Source organism: Scomber japonicus, chromosome 16, assembly GCF_027409825.1.
Source record: "Scomber japonicus isolate fScoJap1 chromosome 16, fScoJap1.pri, whole genome shotgun sequence".
NCBI lineage: Eukaryota > Metazoa > Chordata > Actinopteri > Scombriformes > Scombridae > Scomber > Scomber japonicus.
Genome location: NC_070593.1, coordinates 18,548,555 through 18,573,850, shown reverse-complemented (window position 1 = coordinate 18,573,850; position 25,296 = coordinate 18,548,555). Strand labels below are relative to the sequence as shown.

Genomic DNA, 25,296 nt, shown 5'->3' with positions numbered 1-25,296 from the left:
GAGAGTTTTTATAATACATTTCCTGAATAACATTAACTTCCATTGCTAATTTCTAAGTCTTAGTGTGCAACTGTTTTTTTTTTTGTTTTTTTTTGTTTTTTGAGAACGACAGTTTCCTTGAATTATAGTTTCAGTGGAGCAGTGGTTAGTAAGTGAATATATTTGGACTACTTACCCATTCAGTCAGTCCGTTATTGTCTGTCAGGCTTTTTCTCTCAGTTTAATTATTGGACTTATTTCTCTTTTAACATGTTTCACCTCCTCATTAGTTTGACAAAGCTGCATATCTTCATCCTGGTTTGGCAAACGTGTAACGGATTAAGCCAGGAGTGCAATCTGATTACACTTCCAAATGTAATCTGATTACCTTTATGTATTATAACACAATTTACTACTATTCAACTTAAATCTCACTGTATCTTTATGAAACCATGTGACAATTAGCAGCAGTTGTACTTTTAGAGGTATACCAGTGTATTTGGGAGGTTTGACGTATTGCTGTGTGGATACAAAAGAAGTATTATATCAGTTGGTCTTATATAACTGTAAATATCTGTGCCACATGTATTTCTATGTCAATATAGAAAGGTAAACATGAGATGATGAGCTCTGACATTGGTAAGAAGGTATTATAGCTCTCTGCTCTCACAACGGTCAAACTGCCCAGGTAGGAGGTCAAAGGAGGATCACTTCCCAACCGTTTTTCTCAGAAACACATTTTCAGTCACTAAATGTACAAGATTATTAATTAAAGATGACAGACCCATGACTGAGCAAAGCTGTTATTTTGACTGGCTGAGTTGATATTGATAACTATCCTGAACCACCATCTTTTTTTGTTTGTTTTTGCACCCTGATATGATCATCTCCAGGGTTGTGAGGGTGGGAAAACAGACCGGGATCACCATGTTGTCTCTGGAATGAGTGACAATGCTCCTCTGTCTACTTTGTGTGCAGTGATGTCTGCCAGATAGCTTCTTGTAAACATCAGTCGAATTACTTTAATTAACAATACAAATACTAACTGCCATAAATAAGTAGTTACAGTACCAGTAGTTGCCAGTGCATTATGTCTACCTTGCTAAAAGTAGGCCTGCAGTAAATGCTCACTTCATGAAGGTTATAATGTTCAGTTTTTGTTGAAACTGTTTTTTAATAGTGGTATAGGCTATTAATCAACTGTATGGTCATTTTGGAGGCTGTGTGGAGCTGTTTGTGATACTTGTGAACTATATTTCATTATACAGAGAGGTGTTTTCTGTTATTTAGCTTCACCTCATTGATATAATGGGGTGGACACATGATTAGAAATCCCTGTCCTTATGTTGCAGTACATTTTCAACAGTAGTACAATCTGGCACCTTTAAAATGATCATAGATTTGAAACAACACAAAAAAAGTTTATCAATTTCATAAAAGAAGGATTTTCTGGCAATTAAAAATAAGAAAAGACAGGAGTTTAAAAAAAAGGATCTTTATGCACTCTTGCTTTGATGAAAACATTCTTCTTTTGTTTCTGTTTGCCAATGATTTTATTTTTCACTATTCTTTATATGAAAAGAAAGTCAAACCATTTTTGTTAAAGCTCTGCTCATCCCTTCTTGACCAGGAAAAAGAAAAACAGTTGATATTTCAATTTAATCTTTTGTAGGCCTAATTTAAAACGAAAATCAAATAACCACTAATTTCTTGCTTTTCATCACTGGTTCTTAAAAAGAACAAAAGATACATGGACCCCTATCTATGTAGTTTGCCTGAGTTTAACAATGGGATGTGTGTCTGACACTCCCACAGTGGGAGGTAGCCTCTTCAAAGATGCAGGTTGCATGTTGCCTTCCGTGGCCATAAAAGTTTTCAGAGAAGTGTCAGCTGAATGCACAGTAATATAAAATAAGACTGAACTTATCTATTATGAGCTGTGTGGTGATTGTGAAGCAGCACAATGGTAATGACAAACAGGCAAAGATATTGCATTATACAATTCTAAATTAGCCTACATATGCTTATCAGTATTCTTCGCCGTTAGACCCTTGTCTTTTCAATTCTTCTTGTGAAAATTTGTCACCGAAGCATAATATATTACAGTATATATTTCAATAAAAAGCAATTCAGGCTAAACTCTTCACTAATTATCCGGATGGCGGCGGCTTCAGATCAGAGCCGTTTGAACCCTGAAGCAGGAGATTCCGAGGAGCCGTGAAGGCAGCACACACCAGCAGGATAGTGAGCACATCAACCAACAACGCTACATGGCAGAGTCATGCTTTCTCTCGTATGTTTTTTAACACTTCGTCATGGCTAAACAATACGACTTCTTGTTCAGGTTACTGATGCTGGGAGACTCCGGCGTTGGAAAGACTTGCATGCTGCGCAGGTTCACGGAGAGCGAGTTTGACCCGTCACATATTTCCACCATCGGTAAGAAATAAAACAAGTTCAGTAAGTGACGCTTGTGTCAGAACCATGGTCAAAACCCGCATCATGTGGTTGAACCAGATCAATGACAACTTTTTACTGAATGAATGTCGATGCTGAGACTTTAACTGTAGCCTAATTATCAAAACAATTAGGCTAACTGTCATTATTCACTTTTCTTCAAAGTACAAAAACAGGCCTACTTAGTCTGTAGGATTAGTATAAACTGGCCCCGGGCCATAACTGCTCTGAAAGTGACAGAAAGACGTGTCAGCATTAAGAAAAAGCTACACTTATACTTTATCATATGCTTAAATGTGACATATTGCTCTAAAGTGATAGAAACAGCTTGATTACTAACAGTAACAACGGACAGGAAGGTCCACAGGAAAGGCTTGTTCCTCTGCTAAGTGTTAGATATTTTAACCTGCACTTAAATGCATAGATTGTAAAGTGTGGACTGATATATGGACTCTATTCCTGACTAATGACTCAGATTGGAAGTGTTGGGGCTGTTTTTAAACAAAAGATTCATTATTCTCACATTAACAAAAGAAAATAGTCACAGCAGACTATAAAGCTTGTTGTTACTGTCACATAAAGTGTTTAGTGAAGTGTGGAGTTTAATTCAGGGTGAAATGTTTGTGAAGTGAAAGCTGGAGGCTGGATCTGCTTCCTTGTTGGAAGGGCTGTGGGCTGAGAAGGCTTTACGCAGGATTAAACCCAGCTATTTGAGAAAGTGGTACAAAAGTCTCCTTCCATTTAGATCCCTGATGTTGAGGTTATTGGTGTTAGCATTAGACAGCCTCAGTCATCCCTACACATGAGTAACCTATGGTTGTTTCAGAGAGCTGTGGAAACAAAATGGCATCAGTGCGGGTTGAGCAGACGTGTTAAATGCAAGGCTTTGCACATATTACATAAACACACAAGCAAAGCCAGCAAGGCATACTCTGCACATCAAGCTTGTGTCAGTGACAAAATGTTGAACGAGCTTTTAGAGTTACTTCAAGTCAGCTATACATTACATTGTACAACTCAACTTAAGATTGTGAATCATCTGAATCATTTTAAGGCAAACATCAGATTCAGGCTACAGTGATGATCTATGGATAAACCCAGGAGTAGGTCCAATGAACACTGTGAGATTCACCAAAGCCCCTAATTTAATTCCAGCTAATTTGGATGTATTATCTAGCCAATGGAGTCATTCACTAGCATTATCAAAGGACCCACTCTTAACGTGTCATCTGACCCACAAATGACTAAAGCTTGATAGAATAACTTACCTGTTTGTTAGGAGATATTCACAGATGTTATCCAGATGGCACATTGTTCAGTACAGAATAACGTAGGATAAACTTGATTTATTCCATTCAGGGAATTTGAAGTGTCTCAGCAGCAAAAAGAAGTACAACAGCAGAATAATAAAATCTAGTGTAACATAGCAGAGATAAAATGCTTGATAAATCAGTTGATTGAAAGTTCATCTGCAACTATTTTTTTTTATCATAGGCCTTTTTCACAGACAACAATACAAAGTAAATAATACAATGATCTATTATTATGGCTGAATTTTACTTAGTTGCCACAGTTTGAGAGTCACTGTCACACTGTTATGGCTCATTGGGACACTTAAATAGAACTGAGGTATTGTTAATATTACTAGTAACACCTGTGCTTTCTGATTTCTGTCCCATTTCTTAGCTTGCTTGTTCTGTTACCTAGCAGAACAAAAACACCACCGGAGTTCTCATCAGTCTCACCCCTTTTATGGAGACACAATAATTTAAAAGTTGACACTATGCAGTTCCTGAGATACTATTCATTAGGGATAACAGCGTCTCTGAGCAACACTCATTAAACAGTCGAAAACACACAGCCTGCATGTAAAACATCACAAAATCAAGGCTTTCTCACCAATTCCACACAGTTGCTAAAGTGATTCCAGTAAATCTATAAAGGAGTTTGCATCTATGTTTTTTCTGCTGTCTGTGAAATAAAATGTATTTTTCTATTTTTTTAGGAGTTGATTTTAAAATGAAAACACTAGAAATTGATGGAATCAAGGTGCGTGTACAGATATGGTATGTTAAAGTACACTCTTAACTCTCTATATAGTTATATTACATTTACAGTATGCTTACATACATGTTATTTGATTCTGTTTTCCTGATGTGTGTTATGTCTTCTGTGAAAGGGACACAGCTGGTCAGGAACGTTATCAGACCATTACTAAGCAGTACTACAGACGTGCACAGGTGATCCTTTTCGTATGAGCAGCCACAAACCTCAAGTTACCTTTTTATGTAGAATTAAATCATTAATCCTTTTTCGTGGATTTTCATCCAGGGTATCATCTTTGTTTACGACATCACTAATGAGCCATCGTATCTGCACATAGCAAAGTGGATCAGCGATGTGGAAGAAGTAAGACAATAAACACTCTCTTTTCCCCTCTCTTGCACTTATTGTCCTTCACAGTGACTCTGGATCTTTTATAACTTCTTTAATGAAGTTTGGATACTTGATGCACACCCCGTGGCTTTGTGTGAGTGACAAGATGATAAGGTCTCTCATCTTCATGCTGTCTCTTATTCTTTTGGCGTGGTTTGTTTTGCAGTATGCCCCTGAGAAGGTACAGAGGATCTTAGTAGGAAACAAGTCTGATGAGGAACCCATGAGGCGGGTGACGAAAACAGAAGGAAGCAAGGTTTGATTTCACCTTATTTAATGTGTGAACATCACTTTTTTTATTGTGGTTTTCTTTTTTTGTGTTTTCTATGTCTATTTTTATATCTACCAATGTTCCACTGTCCATCTTTACTGGCTGAAAACTTACTAAGGCTGTGAAATACCCTTTGACTCACTTTATACTTTTTCTAACCATATCTAACTGAATCTTGCAGTTAGCAGGACACTATGGAATGGACTTCTTTGAGACCAGTGCTTCGTCCAGCAGTAATATCAGTGAGGTAGGACACATTGTGAATCTCCAAAGAAAATGCCTTTCTCTTTAGAAGTGTGCATAAATATTGCTGAAATCTCCCCGCAACATTCTTTTGTCATCACATATTTGTCTTTTGACTTCCTCCTTCCTCCAGTCATTCACCCGTGTGACAGAACTGGTGCTGCAGGCTCACAAGAGAGACGTGGACAACTTGCTGGGATCTCTGGATGATTATCTGGATAAAGTGACACTGGAGGAGGAGAAGGGCAAACAAGATAATGAAGAGAACAGTCAGAAGACCTGCGCCTGTTAGCAAGAAGTGCTGCAACTAATTGTTTACAATGTTTTTCCTACTGTGACTTCTTCAGCCCTCCTCCGCCTTCTTTAGAGATACTGTGACCTGTTGGCCATGAAGGTGCTCATTTGGTTTCACTATTTGTTAGTCAGGAAGCTGTGTGCAGATAAATGCAGTTACCACCAGCTACCAGCAGAGGGACAATTTTGTGGCATGATCACTGAAAATTGTTGGCAGTGAGAATATCTGCAGTTCATGAAGGCATTTCTGTATGTTTGCTCCAGTGAAACTATCAGTGCACACACTTTTAACATTTTCTTTGAACTTTGAACACAATTTTGTACTGCTACTTCATCAATTACTGTTTAATTTACTGTTTTCCATCACTTTTGCTTTCCCGTTGCTTATTTGATTTGTAGCCTACACATGGACACATTTACATTCAGTGGAGTTTATGGACTCCTATCAATAAATCTGTTTATTAAGGTGAGAAAAGTATAAAGGCTACAACAAGGTATCCAAGGAGGTTGAAGTTGATTTATTTACACCTAGAAACTCAAACCAAGCAGGACTGGATTCATTTATAAGTTATTTCCTCAAAGGAGACAGTGTTGTGCCTTGTTCAGTAACATGTCTGAATGCAGTACATGTTTATTCACCATCCTGAATGAATATACAGTTTGTTTTATAAATGTGTCATTGCCTACTGTGGGTTTTACATTTATAAGCAGTGTGACACCTGCTTTTTTTTCGGTTGAGGTGCCACATCCATTGTGCTTTTAGCAATGTTTGAAACTCAGTGATGTTGCAAAAAAACTAGTAATGTGTAATGTTTTTTGAGATAAATAAATTGATTCATATTTAAAGATAATTAACTGCTGAGTCACTGAATTACACTGGAGTCATCCACTGAGTTCAGGTAGTGGATTCATTCATTTTTCATCAGGGCCTGCAAAAGACAGGTGATCACATGTTAAATTTTTGATGACTTAGGAAAACTGATACTTCATAGAGGAACCATAATGTAGAATACATGTTAGAAATCATGCTGTTTTCTCCAATGAACACTTATTGACACTAGCATGTGCAGTCAAATACATGTTGAAGATAATATAAGTTTTAAAATTAACAAAACATAACATTTAGTTTAAAAGGAATTTAAACACTCGTCTTGCCCTGAATAGGTTAAAACACATTTCATTGTAAACCACCAAAAACAACGTCTGTGGTTTTACAATCAGTTTCATTAATCTATCTGAAACATGATGTGAAAGAGTATAATGTGTCTGGTGTAGATCTGTTTCCTGCAGAGCCATCTGACACCCATGAAAGGCAGCTTTCTGCCCTAAGTGAGTCATGTGACTAGCAGTTGGATACTGTCAAGCGATGAAATCCTGTCTGCCCCCAGTGTAGAAGCACAGGAGTCAAGATGACGTTCATCGCCAAGACCTTCTATGATCTGAAAGCCACCACGCTGGAGGGAGACTCTGTGGACTTCAACGTGTTCAGGGGACGGGTGGTCCTGATAGAGAATGTGGCTTCGCTCTGAGGCACCACCACCCGGGACTTCAGCCAACTCAACCAGCTTCAGAGCAAGTACCCCCATCGGCTGGTGGTCCTGGGTTTTCCCTGTAACCAGTTTGGATATCAGGTCAGTGGAACAACATGGTAGTCTGAGGCAATCAAATTGTGATACTGTAATATCTTGTCTTGATAGGGACCTGAAATCTCTTCTTTTTTAAATTTTGAAAGGACATTTTTGATTAAAAGTATTGAGTTCTATAGCCTACAGAAAAGACTTCATTCAAGAGCAAGTACAATAAAAAAAGTGTACAGCTGTCATTAGAGAAAAATGCTCAAATTCAGCTATCTGCAGTTTACATTTCTTCTTCTTACATTTCTCACGGGTATCAGTACATTATGATAAAACAGCATCAAATAGACACACTCACCATGCATCTGAGAGGGAAACATACAAAGGTTCACTTTCCATCCCACCAAAGAATACATTCAAGAATACAGCCAACCAAACCACATTCAGACACACGATCGGTTGTGTTTCCATCACTACAGAGTAGTAGATTACATTTACCTACATTTATTTGCAAGAGACTTATCCTAACCCTAATATAACCTTAAACTAACATCAACTTTAAACCAAGTCTTCACCTTTAAATGAATAATTTACATTAAAGAGATTAGCTTTTTGTCCTCATAAAGGAGGAGGTACAAACACACACACACATTGTCCTGTAGGTAACTTTTAAGGACACTGTATGGACTTATATTAATTTCCCGGAGACTTACCCCAACCCGTAGTCTGACTTTGACCACTGACGCAATAATCAGCTTGTCCCAACAGGGGACACGGCTCCCCAATTGGAAAAGCTGTCCCCAATTAACTGGTCCTACGTCTGAAATTTGTCACTAAATGTAGGCTATGACAGACCAACACACACACTGTATAATAACTGAAATTCCTGTTACAGCCAAAATTAGAGGCAAACTCTTACAGTGGGGTCTTGATCAGTTTGAACAAATATGATTAATGTCATTCAGACAGTGAATCCTTGTGTTTTGCAGGAAAACTGCACCAATGGCGAGATTCTGAATTTACTGCAGCATGTGCGTCCAGGCGGTGGGTTTCAGCCCAACTTTACCATCTTTGAGAAGTGTGATGTCAACGGAACGAACACGCATCCGGTCTTTGCCTATCTGAAAGACAAACTCCCCTATCCTGATGACAACCCCACTTCCTTCATGCAGGACCCCAAATTTCTGGTGTGGAGTCCCATCTGCAGGACAGACATCTCTTGGAACTTTGAGAAGTTTCTCATTGGGCCAGAGGGGGAGCCCTTTAAAAGATACAGCAAAATGTTCCCCACCATTGACATAGAGCCTGACATTCAAAGACTGTTAAGATTAACTAAGACCTAAGAATAGCCTCCACCTCTTAATGACTTCTCATCCATAATAGTCAAGACTGATATGCTGTCCTCCACACTTTTAAACCTTATTAAATGAGGGTGATATTCTGAAACTATGTGGGAATATTACCTGAGATCCTGTAAGTGTTTAAAGGTAGTGGATGAATACATTCAGTATATGTTTCACACTTTTAAACTTATATTAATGGACAAAGATAACACCCTACAACAGCAAACTGTACAGTATAGTACCCAGTTTGAACAGATGAGAGTATACTTGAAATCACTTGAAAAACAGGGTATTTACAGTATGTCCTCTTTCTTGTCCTATCCCAGCCTGACCAGCAGATGGTGCTACATACTTGATTATACATACAGATAACTTCTGTCATGCTTTTATGAATTAACATTCACAGCACACACGCTCACAAAATGTTTGCACTGGAATAAAATCCTAAAAACCACCTCTCTCTTTCATTGATGTATCTTCTTTGAATCGGATGATTATATAATGTACAGCACCTTGAATATGTCTGCCTATGATGCAAATTTGACCAAAATAGGTGTTGTCATGTCTGAAATAGCCCTAATCAATGTGATGAGGCTTGAAATACAGTGGTATGGACGTGGTATTGTGATGCAGGTTGTCACTAGTACACTATCTGAAATAACTCCTGCATTATGCATCCTCTGATCTGCTGATTCACTTGATCTGCATTTCCAAGTAAGAGCCGCTGCTACCAGCAGATACGCCTGCAGTCAGTGCTTTACAACCATGGTGACACCTAAAGTCAAGTCCTACATCATGCATCTAGGAGATCTTCTACCTTCCCACTGTGTAATGAGCACTCATCCAGCTTTAGCTTTCTGTGCACAGTATGCATTGTGTGCAAGGTCTGCAGATTAGCAATGGATTTTCTGCACATCCGCTCTCATCCACATCAGCTAATGGTGTCAGAGCCACAGGCTACACAGGCTGGGCAGTGCCCTCATGTCTTTGGCAGGTTGCTGGAGGGACATTTGTGACAGCAGTGAAAAGATGCAGTCACCTGACATTGGACAGAGGTGTTCCCACTTTGCATGAAGCAGCTGTGATGCTTGTAGTCTGCCTCACTCTCTTTGCATATCATATTTAAATCAAGTCAAAGCTTTTATTGTCATATGCACAGCAAACACTCGTGTGCGTAACACTCAGTGACGCAGCTGGTCAGGATGCTTTCTGTGATACAAATGTAGAAGCTGCTGGAAATCCTCAGTAACCTGCAGAATTTCCTGAGTCTCCTTAGAAAGTGTAGCCACTGTTGTGCTTTCTGGACAAGCTGGGTGATGTTTCATGTTAAGATGAGGTCATCATTGATATGGACGCCCAGGAATATAAAGCTGCTGACCCCTCTGTACCTGACTCATAGACTGTCAGAGGTTGGTGGGGTCTCCTATTTCCTCATGTCCACTATCATCTCCATGGTCTTATCTGCACTGAGAGATATGCTGTCATTTTCACACCATGTCACCAGACTTGCCACCTCTGTCCTTTATGCCATTCCATCACTCCCAGTGATCAGACCACTGTGACTGTGGTGTTGTCAGCAAATTTCAGGATGGCATTGTCCTTGTATGAGGCAATACAGTTGTAGGGGAATAGTGTGTAGAGCATGTGACCGAGGACACATCCTTGTGGGGTGCCTAGCCTCACAGTGTGCGCGGTTAGATTTCCAATTCAGACAGATTGTAGTCTGCCAGTGAGGATATTTAACAGCTAGTCACAGAGTGTGGAGTTCAGGCCAAGGTTGTGTAGTTTGTGAGTTTGTGGGCGAGGACTGTATTAGCTGTAATCAATGGGGAGCTTTCAGATGTAGACATCAAAAGCCAGCAAATGTTTGTGGTTTCATGATGCCTGAGGGTATTTGATAGATATCTCTCACAGACTCACTGGTTTGTGCTTTATCGTCAGGTAACTAATGCTGCTTGTACATTCAACAAACACTGGAGGAGGAATACCAGGGGCCTCCCCTGCCCTCTGCACAGTTTCCCTGCACACAGCTTGCAGAAAAATACCCCCAAAGATCCTTGATGTAGGAGAGATGAATCACTGTAAAAACAAATTGTACACTTGATTAAAACGATTAAATAAAATAAAACAATCAACTATCTTGTCACATCTGAATTTGTGTAATATGTTACACAAATTATAACTATTCAACTCTGGGCAACACTTTTGACTTTCATGTATTTTAGTCTAACACATTTAAAATTTTGATGACATTTTTACAATATGAATTAAAAGTTCATTTTATTCTAATCTCTTGTTACCATAGATGATCTCAATTTTCCAACTTGAACAGGACATGGCATTTGCAATGCATTTGCAGTATATGGACCTACTTCGAGTTAAAATATTTAATAGGCCTATAGGCTATTTTTGTTTCATGATATCAAGGAAAGGTAAATTTGGCCTTTTGGGACACAACATAAAAGTAAATGTAGATTGTGGTTATAAAAGGTTATGAGGTAAAACACTAGCCTATTTCGGGTAAAAAGAAGTTTTTGAGTAGGCTATTTGTGGTCAATTAAAGTCACATTTGACACACGAACGCAGAATGTTCCTTTCTAGCACAGTATTAGGGTTAAGATTTAAGTGCATATAACTGGACATACTGTGGATGTCAGTAAACTTTCAGAGTAGACTACAGTTTGCGTATTTTTTAAAGCTCTTTTTAGCTGCAGAGTGAGAGCTCTTCGTTTTCCCTCCTCTCCATCTCCCCACTACAGGTGAGCACTGTTGCCACGGAAACGTTTGCTTTCTCCACGAGGCTTTCTCGCGAGACTCCGGGGCAGAGCGAGGGGAGGCTGCCTGAATGATCTCATCCCTCCAGCAGCTGCATAGCGCAGCGAGGCAAACCCGTAACTTTCTATCAAACTTCCAAGTTGTCTTTGAGAGCGAGACACTGGGACATTTTCGGTTCAGACAAGGAGCCAACACGTTTTCCCGCGAAGAAGAGCGCTGCGCAGTTTGTGTTTCGGACTTGTGGGACCTTGTTACGAGTTGAACAAAAGGAAGAAAAACCGCCGCGTATTGTGTGACATCCACAACGCTTGAGGTGGAAAAGCAGACAAGGTGAGTCGGGAGCATGGTGGTGGTTATATGTGGGGTGTTGTTCGTGGTACAACATCTGTCGGCTGTTTGAAAAGGACAAAGCAGATCTTTGTGCTGTGTGAAGCTGCAGTGGGGAGCCAGTGTGTAACCAGTGCCAGTGTTTTTTTTATTATTAAATAAGGCTTGTTGGTAGACGAAGTGAATTTCGGTAAGAAGCGTTTCTATCACCAGGGCTGTCAACATGTAGCCTATTGGCAGTGTATCCACTGCGTCGTTGCATGTCAAGGGCATTGTTCCCAGCATTGCTTCAGGGAGACGATTCACAGGTGGCATCGTGTGCACTACCTCACACAGGATGTATGGATGTCTCCCTGTGCAACTGTCACCACCCGAAAAATCTGTCTTGTATTTGATTTAGAATGCAGTATCTCACAGGATTGGTGGTCTCGGGCTCCAGGTGATTTCCCTGTGCCACATCTGCCTGGCCCTGACAGCTGTGCTTGGTTTACAGCCTTGAGAGCCTGTCTGGTTTATCACCTGGCTGATCAGATTAGGCCAAAGTGATTGAATAGTGAATGGAGAGTACAGCCTAATCAATATGCAGTGCTTTATTCTGGTGTCCATTAAGTAGTGAATTGTGCATTTTTTGATCAGAAAAATACCCAATCAGACCATGCTTTTGCTGATTTCTTGAGTCTTGATTTTTTTTTTTTTTTTTTGTACATGCACAAAAGCAGCACAAAATTCGCAGCGAGACTGTTATGAAACTGAAAAATAATCCAGATCATCACAGTGGTGGCAGCCTCGTAGAATAGGAATGATCTGGCAATGCACAGCTACCAGGCAAACAGAGGTTTGTTTAGATAGCAGCAACCGTACACCTTTTCAAAGTTCTGTCATATTGTGTTCAAGAGGAGCTTATTTACAAATATCAGCTGCAACACACCAGCCACAGCTATGCAGGCAGGGAATTAAATCCAGTGGCTCGCCTCTAGCCGAGTCATAGTGTCTTGGAGTTGTGTAACTTGACATGAGTCAGGTGAAAAAAAAGGGGGAAGCTTTGGAGTTTAGCTTTGGGCATGGATCAAGGATTGTTGGCATTCTTTATAGGCTTAGCTGACTTGTGGTGAGCATGATTTATCATCCAGCCTCACTGCCATCTTTACTGGTGAGTCTAATCTCAGCTTTGTCCTGTTTTTCTTGTTTCAAATCATAGCTATTATTCACGCATGACTGCTTCTTGGTCTTTATGGTGGGATTCCTTATAGGAGCTTAATCTAATGCAAATGCAGCAGCTTTATATTACTAATGGGGAAAGCGTGTTTGCTTTATTTTAATCAGCCACAATGGGACAACAAGTCTAAAATACCGCTCAAGGTTAAGATGAGACAGAACTGTGTGGGACTAACAGCTCATTTGGGGGACATGACACTACTTTACAGCCATAGCGTGTTGACGGGATCAGTCTTAAGATGAGTTTTTTTTTCTTCAGTTTTTGCCATTATCATAAAAAATGCACCTGCAATACAAACTTTAAACATGTCCGTTCCTTGACAGAAAAGCCATCGCTTCTCGTGTTTCCTCCTGTTCTATTACTGAATTACAAGGTTTCTATTTTCAACGTTTCGCTTCACGCTTCTCGCATAACAACAACAATTGTTATTGTGCTTCATTTGTAGTATTGTCTTCGTAATGTGCCCACACATTCACAGAGGGATGCTTCCTGTTGCTAAGTTAAGCGTATGTTTCTTTTGTCTCCTGCGTATTGGCTGGCAGGGAATAGCTTGGGCAAAGATAAAAGGCAACTACAAGAGGAGCATTGTGCTGCTTTATAATTTGTCGCTCTGGAATGTGTGCTGTGCAATTATGCTAAGTGGCCATCATGACATGCTTAAATTAACTGTTAACATTATGTAATGAATAATGAGATTGTTGTTGTTGTTATTAATTCTCAAGTTCAAAGTGTGGGATTCTTTATTGATTTAAAGATCCCAATGTTTGCATTCTGTATTAGACTAATGTTTTCTTCAAACTTTTAAGGTTACAAAATTGGTCTGTCCATCTGGGCCCAAGTCTGTGCCACTTCTAACTGCCTGTGTGTGATCACAAGCTGGACGACAAACTAAACAGACCTTGAGACATGACCCTGGATGATCTGGTGTACCAACATGGCCAATGTTAATTACAACACTGCTTTCTTTTTGCTTGTTCTTTCTACGACATGACCAAAATAAGTCACATGTTGACCTATATCAGTTTTTTTAGAAGAAAGAGAAGCTCTGTCAGTGTGAACATGACTGACAGTGTCTGACTGGTATTAGTCATACCATAGTCAGAAGTCAAATGACTCGATGATGATATGGCCTCCAGTTGTTTTCAGTGCGAGTGTCTTTTTACTGGTGACCGAGGGGGTGATGGGTTTGACTGTAATGAGGTGTGACTATGGGTCGCCGTTTCCTGCTTGCTCAACTGTTGGAATGCTCAGTCTTTTTGTCTGGATCGGACCATCCACTGTATGCCAGCCAATGGAGGAAAGCGGTAGGCTCTGAAACTACAATAGTGATGATGTAATCCCTTTCAGTGCACTGTCACAGAGTAAATGCGTGCAGACAAAGAAAAATTCCCCTCCGTCCCGCCCCACCTGCCACAAAGTTTTGGGAAGTTTGACCTCGGAAAAATGCAGTTCAGACACTGTAATTATCTGTGCAAGAGATTTGGTGGAGCTCATTCGCATTGGGAGTTCAGTAGCAGGGCAGGTGCAATGTGTTGCTATTGGCTCCAATCTGGGCCCTCAACTGATTGACAGTTGGGCCTCTGTTCGGTGGTCTGTTACTTATACGCTCATGAACTGAAGCAACCTCTATGTGACTGATTTCTGTCATCCTGCTCCCAACTCTCAACCCTAAACCAAAACCCACAGTCATGCAGAGATCAGACACTGTGTAATTCCCCTTTTCTGCTCCCATCAAACCTCATCGTGCCGAAAATAGTACGACATGGGGCAGAGATCGGAAGATGGAGAAGGGGAGGGGGGGGAGGGGAGGGGGGGGCAACACTTTGACAAACAACCTCTTAGTTAAAACACTTTAAAGTGAGACAAGGAGGAAAAACTTTCCATAATGAAATCTGGGATTGCGAAGATGATGTGTTGCTGCAGGCTATCCACTGCCACACAGCAATGACGTGCTCGTTATTGTCTCGACATGTCTGCTACACTGTCTCTCTGTTTGGCTTGTGCACTCTCTCTGGAACAGATTACAGAACTCGGCTCTGAGAGGAATCAAAACATCAGGCAGAGTTGCAGGCCCGTGCCCCATGCGGAGCCTATGTGGGCAGCGGTGGAAAAATAATTCCACATACAAAAACCACAGAGGTTTCGCTGTTGTCCCTCCTGTGGACAGAAATCTGAGAAGGAGGCAGGAATGCGTGAGGGCTTGGTCATGGCTGAGCTCAAAACAGATCTCGATGCGTAGACAGGTCTGTTCAGCTTGTCTTCATTCCTGCTCATGCTTACAACTGTTTTCGTTATTTTCAGGAGCAGCTTTTAGCATGTGATGTGTAGTAAAACAGGAATGCACGCACAACAGTACAACGAGTGAGGCTTCTTCTGAGCATAAAGACATCAGTCTAGGAGTGCCACCTAAGCAAAAAGTGCTGCAAGTTTATAAAAATAGGCAGGATTCATGCTGTAGTTTGTGTTGTGCTTTGTTTCCTGTGCTGAAACTTGACCAATCCTTTCCTCATATTGCTCCAAAATTCCACATCCTTTGCTTTGGAACCAGGGAATCCATTTCCACCCTGTGAGTTCCTGCTCTGCTCTCGGTAAAGCTGAAAGGGAAAAATGAGTCCACTGTAAACCAAAGGCTTCTTTTTCTAGGTTCAGATGACTTTTTAAACAAATATAAGTTTCAAGTGGACTGAGTGAAGTGTGTGCAGGGACTGTTAATGTAATTCTGTGTTATTACCTCAGCCCAGATAGTAAAAGGCAGAAATAACTCAACATTAATGTTACAGTAATTAAGCTATACAGGCAGCGTATAACAGTTCTGTCTGATGAATTTGGCCATAGTCTGTAGCCCTGTTGTTCCAGGTGCAAAGGGCAGATAGGGCAGGCTAATAACAAACATGGCTGCTTTCCCAGCCTTTCCTCTCTGGCTGCCTGTTTCCTGTGTATTTCATTGATGTATTCCTGGATACCCTGCCTACAGATTTGCTACACAAGAGTCACAGCTGAAACTGAAAGCTGGCCTCTAAATATGAGTTAGGCATGAGCTTAATAAATGAAAGCGTGCTGTATATGGATATTTGAGATAATGAGCTTTCTTACCATTTTTCCAACTGCCTCTTTCAGTGTTAAATTGCTGAAAGTGTGTATTGTAATTTTTCTGTGTCTCTCTACAAAACAGGTGCTTTGCTATCATTACTAGTGTGAGGAGGTAAGGGGGTGTTGTTGCCATGTTTGTGTTGATGTGGTACTCATACTTGCCCTGAATGCTGATGAGGTGGAAGTTGCCACTGGCTGTTTGTTACTAGAACCTGTTTATGTCCTAGATGTTCAGCTTTTGGTTCATTTTCAGCAGACTCTAGAAACCTAAATCATGTATTAAAATACCCCAAACAAGTTAGAAAAACACTGCAGTTTATAGGGGGCTCTCAAAGAGCTCCTGTCAAAACTTGCGTGTTTTCCTCCTCTGTGACTTATGGGGATGCAAAGTCCTGATTATGATCAGCTGGGGGGATAAAAAGGAGGGTTGGATGTGTAGCATGTTAATTGCATTCTGCTTCACTCTGCATCCATGAACTACGTAAGACTCAAGCAGAAGAATTTACTGGGACAAGTGTCTGATGTCGTCTGATTAATAAAGCAGATGTTAATTTACTCAGCTTTTGCTGTGTGCGTATTTCAGCTTTAGTGGGTGTTTTTTTTTGTTGGTGTTTATTGGAAGCAAGACTATAGAAAACACTGCACCCTGGGTTGCAACCTAAAATGACATGTGGCTTGTGTGGAACTGGCATGGGTGCTCAATAAACCGCAGTAGCAGATCTGGCTGGAATGTGCCAGTAAGTGCAGTACAGTGCAGGCCAGCAGCTGTGCAGGTTTGCACTGTGATTTCTGGCACAGGCTGTTATTTAGCAGGGCACCACAGTTATGCAACACTAACTGACTTATCGCAGTCCAAATGGCTCTGTATGAATTGATTAACTCTGCGGCCTGACTGCTTATAATTGGACTGGAAGTGCAATGGGCCATGCACTGGACATGTACCAAAATCAATGACTGGAAATGTTTTTTTGTGTATAGCTCTGCCACACTGTTGTTGTGGATTTTGTGTCCTCATCAAGCCTTTCCACATACAAAACAGTACATTTACAGTCTGCTTGCCATTTCTGACGAATAATGCTGATTACTGAGGCAAACCTGAGCTTTCCACTGAGTCCTCAGTTGGAGAATTAGGCTGTCCTCAGTGCTGTAAGGGACAACACAGTCAAGCAGACTTCTCCAGAGTCAGGACAGAGAATCCCCCTGAGGTTTTCTGCGAGGATAATAAGCCCTTCCTTTACGCCAACCCCCTCCCTTTCTCTGTGCTGGTCCTAATGTCAACTCATGCTGAAGCTTTCCCTTGCCCTCAGCACTGCAGCCCATGGTGTTACCTTGTTAAAATGCTAACCTGGCAAGATCCATTTCCTTGTTTTTTTGCCTCCATCTATGCAAGCGTATAAAAGGGTTAATTACAAAAGGAGTTCATCTTGTGCACCAGGCACACATTTAATGTCTGGTGGCAGCAGAGCAGCTATTTGGACAGTGTGAGAGGATATTAATCAGGCTTTCACCTTGACTCTGGCCTTCTATGGTGGCTGGCTGTGTTTTCCTTTTTATTGCTGCTCTCTCAGCTAAGGGTCCTATTGTTTCCTAGCAGCACTCTCATGCTCTACTGTCACATGCGTTAGTCAATGGGGAAATCCTTGTACCAGCTGTACAAGGACTCCAAATGCATCCCATTATGGCTGCCATTATTCATCAGTGTAATCAAATTAGCTATTGTGCTTTACCCTGATTGCTCCACAGGTGAATTTGTTGCCCAGGCAGCTGTTGATCGATTGTCAGATCAGTTTGAGTGATGAAAATGAACTCCAGAGGATGTGGAGAGCATCTTATGATAGATTTGATTGCACTCTCTGGAGGCCTTTTTGAATAGTCTGGTGAGTGCTGCTAGTTCTGCAGTGAAGCTCATGTTTCTCATGTTTGCTCAGCACGGTCCTGGCCTTTCCCCAACTGCCTAATCAAACCATCACAGCTGCTCCTCTCCCACAACATCACCTTGCCACAAACCTGGCCAGACAGATCCATAAAAAATGAGTAGAACAAACTACCATGTCATTCCCATAGTATGCCATTCTTAAATTATGATATCAGCAACACAATTGAATACAATCCCATAACTGTGGAATTCAAAATAGAGAAAGAGACAGAGATCTATTTCTTTGTATGTTTTCGTTCTTTTTCCCTATCAGGCTGTTATCAGATCTGACAATTCACCTTATGTGTCTTGTGTTTTAGCTACAGATAGAGTGTGGTTGTTGCTTTGGCACATATGATTTTTTTGCATGAGAACTTTCTGTTTGTGCAAAAATAGAAATGTACTTCACTTAACGGTGGTAGGTTCGGTCTAAGCAGGATTCATGGTTCTGTGTGATTTGGCTTGTTTGCTACCTGTGTAATCACGCAGCAAGGATGTTAGAGGACAGGGCAGTTGATGGCTTCCAAAAATTGCAGGCATCTGTTATATTGACACTGCCACTGTGAGAATCTGTCAGGCTACTGTTGACTGACCTTGCTGCTCATACACAGTTGTACTTTACACTGAGACCTAACTGCTCTCACCATGAACCTGTCCTCATACCAAACCCAGACTTACTACACACACACCTATTTCCTCATGTTAACAGTCTCATTCATTTATTCATGTTCATAAACAGGCACTCATTCACTTTTGGTTTGGTTTGAAAAACAGTGATAAGGATTAAAACTAGACTAATAGGGTTCATGTAAGTGGTAACTACCACCGCATGAGGCTGAAGCCAAAACAGAGTGCAATCCCATCTTGGCTCCAAATAACTCCCATTCAAAAAGTGTCAACTTCTCTCTAGAAATGTTAAGTCAATGCATTTTTTCAGCTAATCATTCTTTCTTTAATTGCTACATTCAGTTATTGCTTTGTTAATAAGATTTAAAGAATTATTATAGGCTTTGAGGTCTAATGGGTCATCTTGCTAAGTCCATCTTTATATACAGCCTGTGGGTCCAAGTACCCCGATGCTAACCTGATGTGCTAGATTGTTACACAGAACCCTCTGAGAAGTCGTCTTTGGAAACCGTTTGGAAAAAGGGCAGGCACTTTCAACAAATACTTGGCAGATGATTGGATGAAGTATCTATCACCATCTATAATGTCTGACTTTAACCAGTCAAATCAATGTACCATATGTTGTAACATGAGAGCAAAGAGGAGGAAACACAACAACAAGCTGCAGTCTGAGGAACTTTGAAAGTTGGCAAGCAAGTCAATGTAGCTACTTTGTAGTTTTATAAACACTCTCCAGTTCTGATATAACTGATGCCATAACAGTGTCTATGCTAACTCCTTTAGGAGCTGACAATTTTGTTTTTGAATAAACCGTTACTAATCACTGTTGCCATACCTAAACCATGTCCATAGCTGCCAGTAGTTCATCAGAGGACAGTTATTGCAGCCATAAATGCTTAACTTTAAACTGAAAGGATGGATTCTCACACAGTCTTGCAAAATAACCTCTGTACAGTTCAGACCTGGAATCTCACTGACCCAACACTCTGTGAAATCCAAGAATGGCCCATTCAGAATATGCTACTCTCTCCACCTGACCAAAGTAGTTTGATCAAATCAAGTGACCAACATTATCATCCTCAAGAGCCCTGTGCTCTCAGTGGAATGGGGCTAACATTGATTAGCCTGTTTCCAATAGGAATAATGGGGCCACATGATCGGCATTCCAATAAAGATTTTCATGCGTCATGCATACTTGTTGTCTCCAGGCATGTGCATGTTGGTAGCCATAGGCAACAGGAGTAAACAGATGTATTGGCCTCGGCCCAGCTAGCACTGGCACTGGGCAAGTGACCAATACTCACTGATGGGCACACACATGCACACAGCATGGTGCTCTGGCATGCAGTGTGTAAGACCAGTGGATGCTCCCAGCCCTGGGGCGGCCAGCAGCGCACACTACACTTTGAACCATCCCCTGTCTGGAACCGGCCTTCCCACAATCAAAATACCATGATGTAATTGACATTTTGATTGATGGCTGATGAGCCACTCTGTTTATCCCTGTTCAAACTTTCCTACAGCTCTACAACTCTTTGGTCCCGGCGGTTATGTGACATGGATCCAGTGGAGCAGTCAAAGTGAATCTGCACATGCTAGATGCATAAGTGAGCAGCTATGTGGGCTGACTCTTGAGTCGTTTTGTTCACGAGTAGCTATGATCTGGGAATGAAGTAATAGCAGGCTTGGAAGTGTTTGCCGCCCCCCCTGGCTGAACCCCATCCCCCGTCTTCTGGCACGTGGAGAGTCTGAATTATAGGCGGCAAACACACAAACCATTCACTCAGCCCTCCTCTTTGCATCAACACTGTTAATTATACTGCTGCTACTCTCGCATCCTGTCTATTTTAATCCTTCACTGATGGAAGCTGCTTCATCCCAACACACACACTTGAGCACACAGAGGCGTGTGCTGGCCCCATGCTGAGCAGGGTGTATTTGTTTGGTAACAAACAGGTTCACTGCTTATCAGATATTAAGAGGGGGCTATAGGGAGAACAGAGTGCCCCTATTAACACCTCCCGCTGAATCCCAGCCCACATCTCCTTGTTTGACAATGCACACTGGTGGGAAATACTTCTGTTGCATCAGGGTTTATCTAGATCAGTGAGGAAAAAATGTTGTAGATTTTAGTAGAATGTAACAAGCGGAAATATTCAAATGTAATAGCAATAAGCATACATTTGATACATTGAAATGCATGACTGCAAGTTGGGAGTCACCTCACACCCTGTAGGGGCTGTTAGTAGAAACAGTAGGTGAAAGACTTTCCAAGAACCAGGGGGTAGCCAATCACACTAATAGTGATAGAACTGAAAAGATTTAACTAAACCTCTGGTATTGGGATTTTGAAAGCCAAAGCCTTCTCTCTCAGTATGTCCCAGGGGGTAAAAATCCCCACATAAAATCCCCACATAAATCACATTCACCAGGAGGAAATAATGCAGTAGGTTGTTGGAAAAAGGTAAGCTATTTGGCAGTGTGCCTGTGCGGAAATGGTTGTCAGTATGTGTTTTCTCTGTGGAGAAACATTGAGGTGGGATTGTCATATTAAATGTCTTAGTGTTTTTTTGAAGCTCCTGTGGTAGTTGTGCCAACTGATATAAGAGTATGCTGGCTTTCTCAGTGAAGCGCAGTAGGCAAATTTTCCTGATGTGTTGGAACTCCAAGCAGCCAGAGGCACTGATTTTTCTGAATTCACTAACGAGTAGCGAAGCCCCCTTAAAGAAGCCCATGTTCAGGTACATTTATAACCAGACATAGACATAAACAAAATTATAAAAATTAGCTTGGGGGATGTTTATTTGTATTTGATAAACACAGCTCTGCATCCATGGGCTGCAGTTGCCCAGAGAACATGTGGTTTCAGCTATTTGTAACGAAGTAGCAAATTAAGGGCATATTACAATTTACTTTAAATATAAATAATGTATTTTAAGTAAATATAATTTAAATATATGATTCTACGGGCCATTCTCAAGTTCGGCATGTCCATACTAGCCCAAATCAAATGATAACACTGTGACTGTATTTATCAAATACAGGTGAGTACTTGTTGGAGTGGTAGCTGACTGGGTGAACTTTGGGCTTTATTATCAGCTTTTGGCACAATGCTAACCACTCATGCCAAGGGTTACTGCAATTATCTTTATTGTGCTCTATCAGTGAAGTGCCACTTGGACACACAAACCTTGTGTTTGTTTCTAACCAACGAACCTGTGTATCACTCATATGCCAGACTGCTGGAACCGATAAAGTACCAGTGGACCAAAAGACCAATGTCTTCCACACGTAGTACTTCTAACCTAGAAGTCAAACTTATTTCAATATGTTTATTAAACAGAGTTGTCAACTTTCAGTTCATTATATATGGGTGTGGCAATGTCCGTAGAAGAGGTAGAATATGTTGGACATTTTTACGATATATATATACAGTATCATTTCCTCATCACCTGAAAGAATGAGACAAGCAGAGTTAATGGTTGAGAGGGCTACAAGTCACAGCCAGTATTTACTGTTAGGCAACAAGCACAGTATATGATCCCTCACTGGCTTCCCATCTGCAAACATTGCCCACTCTGTATAATTTTGTACCCAACAAAGAAGACAGCACCGTTGCAGAGTTGGACCCACGTCTCTGCAGTGGTAGTTGCAAAAAATGACCAACATGTTTATTTGCATGCACTGCACCGTGCATTTTATTGTATAGTTCAGATTTGAAATTCTGGTTATGAATAAAGTCGTCACTGTAGTTTTAAGTCAGGTATTGCAGAAATAACATCTCAACAAGCTGACTGGGACCAGCAAAGCTCTGTCTCTGATGTTTTCAGAGAGAAAAAGAAGTTTGGTTTGTTTGTCCAAATTGACTCTGTCTTGCTGTTTTCGTTTTTCTGGAATTTTGTGGATTTTATTCAGGGTTATCCTTTGTCATATACTGTGTGTGTGTGTGTGTGTGTCTGAGCCTTTTGTCTGCGCGTGTACCTGTCCATGTGCATCAGGAACTCACCGTCTCTCTAATGGAGTCTTAGGGTTGGAGGCGGGCAGAGAGGGCACAGAGAGGGAAAGTGCAGCCTAGAGCAGACTTCCACTTTTAAACCTCAGCTCCCAACTGCTGCAGTTCAGCAGCCAGGAAGCCACCTCATTAGAATTTTTTACATTCCTCTTCAGGCAGCAGCACACTCCTTCCTCTCCATTGCTCTTTATAATGCACAACTTTTAAAAGCTGACAAGCTTAAATCCGAGTAATAAAGACAAGTCATCTATAACCCCACGTCTAATATGGGAGGCACTAAACCAACTCAGGCTTGTCTCAATAGATTAATGTATTTATGGACCATAAAGTTGTGAAATTACTGTGCACAATGTCCGTGATGGCTTACACACATTAAATCAATTGAATATAGGCCATTTAAAAACTTTTTTTCACCTTTTGTTTTGACAGAGTATCGTCAGCTGTTAAGTGTATAAGTAGTACTAATTCCTCTTTACTCTGTTCAAGCAGACCACCTAAGCTGTTAGCAGTGCAATTAGATTTTTTTTAAGGTAAATGGCCCTCTAGGAGCAGGACAAAGACTATCATTGTCAAACTCCTGGCCCACCCAGATAATGACATTGGAAATAGGGAATGGGTTTACCATTGCTAACTGTATAAACTATGCAGAGTGTTTCAAGTGTCTATTTATCCTGGTGTCTCTCCCACGTAATATGTGAAAACCCTGGTGGTGTACTTTCTGGATCAGGAGACAGGAAGGATTCGAGGACACCCCTGCTGGAGATAATGGCAATGAATATATACTGGCGCTCCTCCAGAACTGTCTTCTTGTGTAAGGCTGTGAGTGAAATTCAATTTGCCAGTGTTTAGCTATGCCCATTACTCACTGAACTGTGCTGCAGTGATAGCGAGGGGCCCAGAGTTAGGGCAAAGCACATCACAGAACAATGGCAATGATGAATGTCGATTTGCTGCCACCGGTTTTTGAAGTGCTCCAACTACACGTGCTGGTTGCATTGCGTGCGTGGTCAGTTGAACTATTCGTCAGTTCGTTTTATTGCGGTGTGCCACTTCATCCGAGGATGTTATCTCATAGATCAAAGCTTCCAGTTGTAAGTTGAATGCTAAGGTAGAAGACAAGGCTGTAGTTGTAAAGTCATGACACTTAAAAAAAAAGTTTTACTGCAGACTATCACTTGGACAGTTAGGGCTGCACATCTCTCTAAGACGTTGCCTGAACATGCCCTACTTCTCTGCCCCCCCCTCACACAGACGTTCATCACTTCCTCCACTGAAATTGGTGGAATTCCAGTATCCTGGCTCGTGGTTGGATGACGCGAGTATCGTTTGTCTGCCAGCAGGCCTGCCTGTTTTTCTCTAAAGGTGTCAGGTTCTCAGGTTTGCTCAATCAGATGGGCAGGTTTGTGCCTGGTTCTCAGCCAGATGCACATACGGGAGGAGGGAGCAGACTGAAAGGGTAAACAAGAACAAGGCAGATGTGGAGAGAGGGGAGTGGTGGAGATACTTGTTACTTCCTGTGAATCTGTTGTGCTTGTGGCCAGCCGTGGTTGAGCTATACCTCAGTGGATGTGTGGAGACCTCAGCTTACCCCTCACTCCTCAACACTCCCTCCTTGACAGGAAATGTTGTGTATGAGTCGGTGGATTTACTACTATTGCAGATTTTTTTCTTGTCTGAAGCTGTAATTCTCTGTCTGACCGGTGCACAGCCTTGTGGGTAAGCTAGCTCATTGTGTAAGAGTTTGAGGCTTAACTGCAATCTGACTCCATTCTTCATCATTTAAACAAACTTTTCCAGAAAGGTATTTTCCCATGTCACTTCCCTAAATCTCAGTCATCTGACAGTTAACATGGGTTGCAGCAGTGAGTAAATAGATTACAAAACCACTAAATTGATCTTGATATAATTTTCATACAGTCATGCACAACACATAAGTCTGCTCATTGTTTGACTTTAAGTACACCTTGCTGTTTTTGTTGTGGGACATTCCTCCACCTTTTTCTGCTCATCGTGATAATATCTTCCCAGTTGTTCATTGTTGCTTCTGTTTACCTTGTTTACCATTTTTGGTTCAGTCTTAGCCTCATCTCTATCTCTCTAGCTCACCAATTCATTTGGTTTTCCTGGCAGGCCTCATATACACAGCTATAGTGAGGTTCCCGTGCCAGGCAATTTTCAAAGACTTCACTGTGTTGGAATGGGGCCCCAGACTTGCCCAAGCCAGGACAGAGGGACCTTTGTGCCTGCTGCCCAACATCCCAGTCAGCCCTTAGAGCAGGGATAGATTAGGAGACAGGGAGAGCCAATGGGATAAATGGAAGGGTGCCTTTTGAAAGCCATTGGTGTCAGCCAAACAGCCCCTCAGCCCCATTCAACCACGCAGTAATTACAAGCTTGTAGGGCAATCCTTCGGCTCCTTTGTCACTGCTTTGGAAACACTTGCCCAGTCTACTGGGAAACTTCATTGCCTCTCTGTTTGGCGACTAGGGACAAGGAGTCCAACATGTTGTCCTTTCTCTCTGGTATACCAAGCTAGTCAAGCCATCTCAGCTAGGGAATCCCCTCCAGGAGACCCCAGCTTTGAGAAAGTGTAGCACCCCAATTGGTGTCTCAGTGATGACTCAGCTCTTGTTCTTTTGGTTTATGAGTCAGCTTGGAAGAGTCAGACCCCAGATTTACGTCTCTTATTCATCATACTATTAATCTGTCCTGCTGACAGACTGCTGTCTGTCTTCCA

At 41.4% G+C, this 25,296-nt stretch overlaps 3 protein-coding genes across 3 annotated transcripts in view; all 3 read left to right on the top strand.

Moving 5' to 3' along the window:
* Nucleotides 1-2,294: 2,294 nt before the first annotated feature.
* rab15 (RAB15, member RAS oncogene family) lies at nt 2,295-5,678 on the top strand. The gene is made up of 7 exons (XM_053335498.1): nt 2,295-2,418; nt 4,442-4,502; nt 4,616-4,676; nt 4,768-4,845; nt 5,039-5,128; nt 5,325-5,390; nt 5,520-5,678. The coding sequence occupies exons 1-7, from the start codon at nt 2,295-2,297 to the stop codon at nt 5,676-5,678; spliced, it is 639 nt and encodes a 212-aa protein (XP_053191473.1).
* A 1,274-nt stretch (nt 5,679-6,952) lies between these two features.
* gpx2 (glutathione peroxidase 2) lies at nt 6,953-8,597 on the top strand. Its single transcript, XM_053335499.1, has 2 exons — nt 6,953-7,311; nt 8,244-8,597. The coding sequence occupies exons 1-2, from the start codon at nt 7,090-7,092 to the stop codon at nt 8,595-8,597; spliced, it is 576 nt and encodes a 191-aa protein (XP_053191474.1). The 5' UTR covers nt 6,953-7,089.
* Nucleotides 8,598-11,466: 2,869 nt separating this feature from the next.
* The window catches only part of sipa1l1 (signal-induced proliferation-associated 1 like 1), a 35,204-nt gene continuing 21,374 nt past the window's right edge, over nt 11,467-25,296 (top strand). Inside the window, exon 1 of the mRNA XM_053335481.1 lies at nt 11,467-11,702. The gene's annotated coding sequence lies outside the window, so the exon portion shown is untranslated. The remainder of the gene's footprint in view (nt 11,703-25,296) is intronic.

Excerpts from the sequence above, each read along its gene's own strand:
- rab15 (XM_053335498.1), top strand. The coding sequence starts at position 2,295 with ATGGCTAAACAATACGACTTCTTGTTCAGGTTACTGATGCTGGGAGAC. Across the intron at positions 4,677-4,767 it reads AGTACTACAGACGTGCACAG|GGTATCATCTTTGTTTACGA; the intron begins GTGATCCTTTTC and ends ATTTTCATCCAG. Across the intron at positions 5,129-5,324 it reads CGAAAACAGAAGGAAGCAAG|TTAGCAGGACACTATGGAAT; the intron begins GTTTGATTTCAC and ends TGAATCTTGCAG.